A 7,812-nucleotide genomic window follows, 5' to 3' on the forward strand; every position below is an offset into this window, starting at 1 on the left:
GGAGTTAATTGTTAATGTTTTGTTGACATTCTTTGTGTTTTGACCCAGAGTTACACCTCAACCTAAATCCTATCACTTCCTGTTTTCCCTCAGATTCCTGAGGTGCTGCTTTGGGCCAAGGAGCAGAATGAGGAGAAGAGTCCGAACCTGACTCAGTTCACAGAGCACTTTAACAACATGAGCTATTGGTAAAACCACAAACATTATGACCTCTCATCTCGCTTTCTGTCATTGGCATTTCTGTCTTCTCTCTTATACCATCTGTTTATTTCTCCTTCCTACAGGGTCCGCTCTTTGATAATTCAGCAGGAGAAAGCCCAAGACAGAGAGAAGCTGCTCCTCAAGTTCATCAAGATAATGAAGGTGAGTCAACCAAAACATCCTCATTTATCTGTATTTTTGTTGTTTAATGCAATCATATTAATACAAATGTCTTTTTACAGCACTTAAGAAAGTTGAATAATTTCAACTCCTACCTGGCAATACTGTCTGCCCTGGACTCTGCTCCCATCCGGAGGTTGGAGTGGCAGAAACAGACCTCAGAGGTGAGTCTTCAAGATGTCTGTGTTTGAATCTACACATCTCGTCTCATTGATAAGTATCACGATGATCACTTTTTCTCTTGTATCCCATCTCCTCCTTCCTCCTCTCTCAGGGATTAGAGGAATATTGCATGTTGATCGACAGCTCCTCCTCATTCAGAGCATACAGAGCTGCTCTGGCTGAAGTGGAGCCTCCGTGTATCCCGTACCTGTAAGTGAATGAATATTTGAACTCATTCAATTTTTAATTGAGGGTCACAACTTGACATGACATGTCCATCTTCCAGGGGTCTCATACTCCAGGACTTGACCTTTGTCCACCTGGGGAACCCAGACCTCATCGATGGAAAGGTCAATTTCTCCAAACGCTGGCAGCAGTTCAACATACTGGACAGCATGCGGCGCTTCCAGCAAGTGTAAGTCCACTTGGTTACATATATTATTAAACTAAAATGGTTTTCAGTAGAGGCCAACAGTTCCAACAAATTCAATCAAGCTGCACTAAATTTTACACGCTAATAGATGTCAGTTCCCTAAATGTGCCTGATTTTTTTTTTTTCATCAAGAGCCATGAATTATTTCCTGAGAAATCAGCTAAGATTTTTGGAAAACTGCTCTATTTCACAATGTCAAAGAATGTAGGGGGGAAAATCCTGGATACAGCTCTTATCACAAGTTCTTTCTTGTCCAATGTTACATCCCTCCACCAAGTTCCGTGGAATCTATTCAGTAGTTTTTGTGAAATCCTGCTGACAAATGGACAGGGGTGAGAACATATACTGGAACGTTTTGTAAACATTATCACAGTAATAAATGTTATCACTTGTTTGCCACTGGCAGGAAATGTATTGGGTGCCAGGAAATATGATTTATATATCATTATATTTGACTATCATAAAACATTTCTGTTATTCCATGTGGTCTGTTTGTTTTCTTGCTGATGAATTACTGCGTTCATCAAACTTGGCCCTCTTCTCATTTCAGGCATTATGAACTGAAGCGCAACGAAGACATTGTCTGTTTCTTCAACGACTTCAGCGACCACCTGGCAGAGGAGGCCCTGTGGGAGCTGTCGCTCAAGATCAAGCCCAGGAACATCACCAGGCGCAGGACGGAACGCGAAGAGAAGACCTAGGGGCTTGTGGGCCTTTTTCGAGACTGACCTCCAACTGTGCTTCATGACACTAACTCCACTTTACTACAGACTGAGAGAAAGACGAATGGAAGCAATCCGCTGGAGCAAATGGGAGACTCATTGTGGGGGATGCAGAACAAGCTAGACTGAAGCGTGGCCGGGGTTTTTACGAAGAGCTCTGCTGCTCTGGGAGATTATAATTGGGATTACTGCGGGAAGAGATTGTGACTACGGTGAAACGGGACGAAGCCTGGTGCCAAGGAGGACAGAAGAATCGCACAGAGTGGGCAGACGTGATGGAAATAACCAAAGTCTGCTTCCTGGGCTCTCTGTTTTAGAGTGGAGCGGTTGCGTGTGTGAGAGTGAGCTGAATGGTCCATTACTCTCCAAGTTGCTCCTTCCTCTTCCTTTATGTATGTGCCATTTGTCGGCCATCTTCTGCGACCCTCTCTCCGACTCATGAGTTCCCCTCAAAAAAGCAGACCCTTGAGAGTGACCTGCTGTGAACTGTGAAGTCAACATGCAGGCCGAGTCTCCCCGGGGGGGAGGGGGAGGGGATTTGAGGATTTGAACTTGAAGAGGATGGCCGTTAGAGACTGGAAAGTTTGTTTGTGTAAGAATCATGTATGGTTATGAAATGTATCATATACAGTGCTCCTTTTGTTCTTAAAAAGGATGTTTATGCTTACGAGAAGAGCTTCGCTTCTCCCAAGTGCCATACATATGTGCACTAAAAAAAGCAAAGCAAAAACACAAAAAGATAAATTACTAAAGATGCTGTGATCTATGTATGTCATACTGAATCATTGTGTGCCGTGTTCAAGTGTAGAGAACCGTGAGGCGATCACAATCATGTCCCAGTCATGTCGTTGTGTGAAAGTGTCTGTGTGTGACTGAAGTCCTCAGCGACTTGTGTGTCCGTCATTTCAACATGTGCTGTAGTAAAAAAAAAATCATTTTCATTCCTTTTTTGGGATAAAACCAACACATCACACTGTGCTCTCAAACTCCAATAAAACAAACAGCTCTGTTTCTATATGCACTGTGCCGCTCAAAAACTTTTGTCAAAATTCAAACAGGACTCAAAACCATGACAGAATTATATGTTTATTGTTGAACACAAATATTCACAGAAATTGACATTAAGGCAAGAGTTCAGCATTAAATAAATCAAAAAGGAAGCACTCAAACTAAAGGTAGAAGTGTAACACAACTTAGTTTTAATAAGGTATTAAAACAGAAACAGACTATAATATAAAACAAATGACTATAAACCATTTTTATTTATTTCATTTAAATATATTATCTTCATTAAGTAACACACACTCAAGTGTATAAAGGTGAAACTCAGTGCAAAAGCATGACTCAACATAAACATTTTAACAGCAGTCTTGATTATACTACCTTTCATTTCAGTTCTCTGACCACAGTTAAACCAAACAAAATCAAATCATTGATCTCATGGAAGACTATATATATATAGACAAACTTAGCATTTTTGTTGTGCACCAACAATAAAAATACAATTACCAAGAGCTGCCGCTCTGACCGCTTGTGATATTGTTACTATGGATATTTTTTTAAAAACCGGAGAGACAGGCTTCACAGTGGCGGACCCACTCTGCACAAATCAGTAGCCACAATCCCCGACTCAGTCTGGACACATTCATCATCCGCACATCCCCACATAGTCTTAATGAGGCCGACTGCTGGGCTCCAGCAGGACCCTCTTTCCTGGAGTATTAGCAGGTCCGCTCAGCAGGTCGCCCTGCTCGGTAATGGCCCGCTTGAAGCCTCGCCCGTTGCTGTTCAAGGCCCCTCGCTGCCATTTGCAGATTTCTCCATTCAGAATGTCCTGGATGTGCTGCACGATGAGGTTGATGGCCACTGATGGGAGACAGATGAAGGATTTATCAAGTGTTCATGATCTTTAGCTACTACATAGGGGGAAAAAAACACTTACCCATGTTGTCAACTCCCCTTGGAATAATGACGTCTGCGTACTTCTTAGTCTGAGAGAAAACAAGAAAATATGAATATAAAAGCTCAGAGGAGGTTTGTTGACTGATACTGGACCACATGAACAAAATCAGTCATCATACTCACAGGCAAACAAAATTCCTCAAAAGCAGGCTTGACGAACGTTGTATACTGTGTGAGGATCTGCTCCAGGTCTCTTCCCCGGGTCATGTCTCTCAGAACTGCAGAGGGATCGGGTCACACCATTGACAACGCACTGTGACAGCAACTGTAGAATTGTGTTTGACAGGAACATTCCTACCTCTGCGAGAGAGTCTGACGTCTGAATCTGTGTCCACGAAGAGCTTCATGTGAAACATATCACGCACTTTCTGGGGGTAGAAAACCAGGATCCCCTCAAAGAGGACAACGTCCGCTGGGTAGACTGTGATCCTTTCTTCCAACCTACAAACACACAAGAAATCTCATACAAGAGCACTGGAGAAAATTTCTCCTCAGCGAATAGTCAATGTGCTTCCAACCTACCTGGAATGAGTAACAAAGTCATACGTTGGCACTTCAACCACCTTTCCCTCCGCAATGTCCTTCAAAGTTTGGTACATTAAATCATTGTCAAATGCCTCTGCAAGAAAATAAACAGACACAGATCATGTGAATAAGATGATCAATACAACACCATACAGACCACTAAGAAGAAAAAGTAACATTTCAAAGTTTACTGTCCAGTAAAACCCAAAGTTGGCAGAACTTTTTAAAAATAGACAGACTAACGTGTTATATTGGTTTACGTGAGCTAATATGAAATACAATATTTCAGTGTAACACTGTTTAAAACAAAGAAATCCCTGTATGAGCTTGTACCTCACAATTTAAAACACATCCAAGACCAACAGTAAACCAACCTGTGGTGGAGTAAATGCTTCCCACCATTTTACTCGAGTAATTCTATTTTATGCTACTTAATACTTCAGTGACATCTTAAATGCATGATGTGAAATAATCCAACTGGTATTGTTGAGATTGTATTATTCTCTTTATAAAATACATAACATATTGTAAGAAGTACTTCCTCTACCACTGCCAAAGCCCCATTTATCAGGGACTCGCTTTTGAATGGACCTGGGCTGCAAGTAGTGATCATCTTCATTAGTGATTAATCTTTTGATTATTTCTTGTGATTTTTTATTAGTTTATGTCAGAGAATAGTCAAAGTGCTTTTCCACAGCCCAGAGGAAATCATCAGATGTCATGTTTTGTCATCATACATAATATAGAACAGCAGGAACTCATCACATTTTAGAAACTGGTGCATCACGTATTTGCTTTGAGTTCTCATTCAAACTAACACAAGACTGGTCTGGTCTGGGTTCACCTGGATGATCAAAGTTGTACTGGCCCTTCAGCGCCTTCGCCTTCTGCTCGGGGGTCAGGACTCTGTAGAAAGAGTCCTGACTTATGATCGCCACCTTCCTCTGGCGGTGGTCCACCTTGTTCTGGCCCAGGAGCTCCATGATCTTGGCGCAAACTGTTGACTGAGGCAGAAAAGTCACGTCAGTGTTATTTACGATTTAATATTGTTAAACTAGCAAGGGGGGGAGGGGTTAAAACGCATTGAGATGAATTCTCCTGATGATCAGCGGGGAGTGAACGTCCTGATGTGGGAGTAAGTTTATCATCGCTAAGTAAACAACATTATTATAGTGTCACATTTAGCTCGTTAGCTCGTTGGTGCTAAACTGTCACACAGGATAAGTAGAAGAGGCAGAAACAGTCATGTTGACAGTTGGAGCGTGTTGATAAAATAATTTAAAATAATATAAAGAGTAGTCATTGAGGGAGGGGGGCGTGTCGTGGCTGGTTTGACAGTTTGCTGAACAAACTAAGCTAAGCTACTATGCTAAGTTCCGCTGTCGGTCCCATCCTCCGGCTGAATAAACTGACCTTGCCGCTAGCTGTTCCGCCACTGACCCCGATTAGGAAAGGGTGATGCCGCGGCCTCTCCGCGTCATCTGCGGCTTCGTGACAGTCCATTTGCGGCACAACAGAAACGTAAGACCGCAGTAAAAAGTCTGGATAGCTATATGTTAGCTACGTTAGCTATGTTATCTGTGGCGAAGACAACTCGTTGCTCTCGCGATAACGGACGTCTCGATCCGAGTGTCAACACAGGACAGCCTCGAGCGGAAGTGCGTTGTACATTTACATAAAATAAAAGGTATTACTATATATATACTTTTCGAGCGGAACTTCAGTAACTGATTAGATGAAATATGATTAAATACTGTTAATATAAATAATCGGCGATATACGTGTATGATATTTGGATTTTGGTTGTAGTTAAAATTATTTTTTTTATTAGTTTCAGGGATTCTATTTGCAGCCCTCACTATTATATCTAGTCTCATTCACTGCTCAGAAAGCATGGCAAAAGATAAGCAATTAAAAACATTTACATTTATTATGCAATTAAATATGAACATCTTGCAATATACAGAATACAGTATATACAATATTATTATTTTTCTGGATCATTGTGGGATTTTTCAGCGTCTTCACTACACTGTGACTTGTCAATGTTGGATTCATCCAGCACGATCTCCAGAGCGGCGTCTCCTTCGATCCTCCTCACAGTCTCTCCTTTGGCAGCAAGGATTTCCTCGATGTTTCTAAAGCACAAAACAACATAAGATGAAATAGTTTAGTGTACATGCAGTTGTTGGTGATTCAAAGACACCAGTTGCTTGAGGCTTAAACAATCTAAGGTGCTGTTTCTCTACTTCAGTATTTTGTGATCAATTTCCAAACCTCCTAAAAAGGAGCATGCTACACTTTCCTTTCTACCTGTCTTCATTTTAAATGTTCTTTTAAAAGAGATCTTGCGGTTAACTTTAACGTGAGCTATGTATTTGCTTTCACAACATGCAGAACACTTTACAGTCTACTGTAGAAAATAATTTGGCAATATTAGGTTTTTTAAATTTAATACTTAGCACTGTCGCTTCACAGCAAGAGGATTCCTGGTTCAACTCTCTCTGTTTCGTTTATGTGGAGTCTGCATGTTCCCCCAGTGTCTGTGAGGCTTTTCTCCGGGTACATGGAGACACCGGGCCCTCACCACAACACTCAAAAGATACGTGGTATAGATAATAGATGGATGGATACATGTCACACAATAATTAAAAAGAAATAACTGAAAATAAGGGATGGCAGGATTTACGAGTGATGTTTCACCACATTTGTTCTGGTGGTATACGCTGTTTCTGAGTGTGGTGTGTGTCAGTTTTTGGTATGACAGTTAACTGTCTTACTGCACTTTTTCACTGTTAAATACCCCTGCTGATCACAGTGTTGTGACCACTGGCAAATACAACGATCCACGATATTGCAGCAGATTGTGGTGAAAGGTGTAGTCTGTGTTATGTTCACAAGTATTTTGTCCACCACATTTAAATCAACATAGTGAGGTAAAAAAACAGATATTCTTTATATTGAGAGGTTGAAAGCATCACAAACCTCTTCCCCTCCAGGTCAGAGAACCAGTTGAGGTTGTCAGCGATGATGTGGTGTTTCTCACATCCTGGACATGTCACTATCACTACACCTTTGTGGTAGGCCAGCTTGGAAATCTGCTTCGTGGATCTAGTGGAGCAAACCTGCAAACATGATAGAGGCTGTGTGTCAGATAGAAGACTCTCACACTCAGACACACAGGTCAGATAATTGAAGAGAAGCTGTCTGGATCTCCGCCACCTTGCAGGTGTAAACAAGACGGTAATGTGTTGACTGGATCTTCCCAACTGCGTCACTGCGGACACTCGGGGAGGTTGAGAGTCCTCTGCAGCAGCGGACCGGACCAGCGGGGGACAGATAACGGACTCTCCGCTGCTCCTGCGCCGAGAGAAGGAGTTCTGTCCCGGCTGTGTTTGTCCGTGGTCCCGCAGGACACCGTCTGAACAGAGCTGAACGACCGTGAAAACAGCGAAGCAAGTGGCTGACAGACAGCGTCACCGCCGGAGAAGAAGAAGGTCGAAGAAGAAGAGAACACTTGTGTGAAATCAACATGTCTGCGACTCTGTTTCACAAGTTACATTCGATTTCATCAACAAGGGAGTCGTCCCGCTTTGATGACGTCACTAGACGGTCCTTTCAAAACAA

General features: G+C 42.2%; 3 protein-coding genes across 30 annotated transcripts in view; 1 reads left to right on the forward strand and 2 right to left on the reverse strand.

Moving 5' to 3' along the window:
- Positions 1 to 2,715, forward strand: part of rapgef1b (Rap guanine nucleotide exchange factor (GEF) 1b) — a 206,002-nt gene extending 203,287 nt beyond the window's left edge. For all 28 annotated transcript variants that reach the window (XM_069514372.1, XM_069514385.1, XM_069514390.1 and 25 more), the window contains 6 exons: positions 94 to 188; positions 285 to 363; positions 444 to 545; positions 656 to 753; positions 830 to 958; positions 1,527 to 2,715. In XM_069514372.1, coding sequence (XP_069370473.1) covers positions 94 to 188; positions 285 to 363; positions 444 to 545; positions 656 to 753; positions 830 to 958; positions 1,527 to 1,677 — 654 coding nt within the window. In that variant the 3' untranslated portion in view covers positions 1,678 to 2,715. The remainder of the gene's footprint in view (positions 1 to 93; positions 189 to 284; positions 364 to 443; positions 546 to 655; positions 754 to 829; positions 959 to 1,526) is intronic.
- A 51-nt stretch (positions 2,716 to 2,766) lies between these two features.
- Positions 2,767 to 5,842, reverse strand: uck1 (uridine-cytidine kinase 1). The gene is made up of 7 exons (XM_020081929.2): positions 5,599 to 5,842; positions 5,030 to 5,189; positions 4,183 to 4,279; positions 3,959 to 4,101; positions 3,784 to 3,878; positions 3,641 to 3,689; positions 2,767 to 3,564 (listed from the first exon to the last, which is right to left on the reverse strand). The coding sequence occupies exons 1-7, from the start codon at positions 5,686 to 5,688 to the stop codon at positions 3,371 to 3,373; spliced, it is 828 nt and encodes a 275-aa protein (XP_019937488.1). The 5' UTR covers positions 5,689 to 5,842; the 3' UTR covers positions 2,767 to 3,370.
- Positions 5,843 to 6,096: 254 nt separating this feature from the next.
- Positions 6,097 to 7,800, reverse strand: dnlz (DNL-type zinc finger). The gene is made up of 3 exons (XM_020081830.2): positions 7,408 to 7,800; positions 7,171 to 7,310; positions 6,097 to 6,323 (listed from the first exon to the last, which is right to left on the reverse strand). The coding sequence occupies exons 1-3, from the start codon at positions 7,717 to 7,719 to the stop codon at positions 6,173 to 6,175; spliced, it is 603 nt and encodes a 200-aa protein (XP_019937389.2). The 5' UTR covers positions 7,720 to 7,800; the 3' UTR covers positions 6,097 to 6,172.
- Positions 7,801 to 7,812: the final 12 nt, after the last annotated feature.

The sequence above is a fragment of the Paralichthys olivaceus genome, chromosome 18, assembly GCF_024713975.1.
Source record: "Paralichthys olivaceus isolate ysfri-2021 chromosome 18, ASM2471397v2, whole genome shotgun sequence".
Classification (NCBI taxonomy): domain Eukaryota; kingdom Metazoa; phylum Chordata; class Actinopteri; order Pleuronectiformes; family Paralichthyidae; genus Paralichthys; species Paralichthys olivaceus.

What these genes read in the sequence shown, in the direction of transcription:
- uck1 (XM_020081929.2), bottom strand. Translation starts at nt 5,688, where the DNA reads ATGGACTGTCACGAAGCCGCAGATGACGCGGAGAGGCCGCGGCATCAC. An exon ending in CGTCAGACTCTCTCGCAGAG is followed by an intron (nt 3,879 to 3,958) that starts GTAGGAATGTTC and finishes ATCCCTCTGCAG; the next exon opens with TTCTGAGAGACATGACCCGG. An exon ending in TTGAGGAATTTTGTTTGCCT is followed by an intron (nt 3,690 to 3,783) that starts GTGAGTATGATG and finishes GTTTTCTCTCAG; the next exon opens with ACTAAGAAGTACGCAGACGT.
- dnlz (XM_020081830.2), bottom strand. Translation starts at nt 7,719, where the DNA reads ATGTTGATTTCACACAAGTGTTCTCTTCTTCTTCGACCTTCTTCTTCT. An exon ending in GTCTTGTTTACACCTGCAAG is followed by an intron (nt 7,311 to 7,407) that starts GTGGCGGAGATC and finishes TCATGTTTGCAG; the next exon opens with GTTTGCTCCACTAGATCCAC. An exon ending in TCTGACCTGGAGGGGAAGAG is followed by an intron (nt 6,324 to 7,170) that starts GTTTGTGATGCT and finishes TTTGTGCTTTAG; the next exon opens with AAACATCGAGGAAATCCTTG.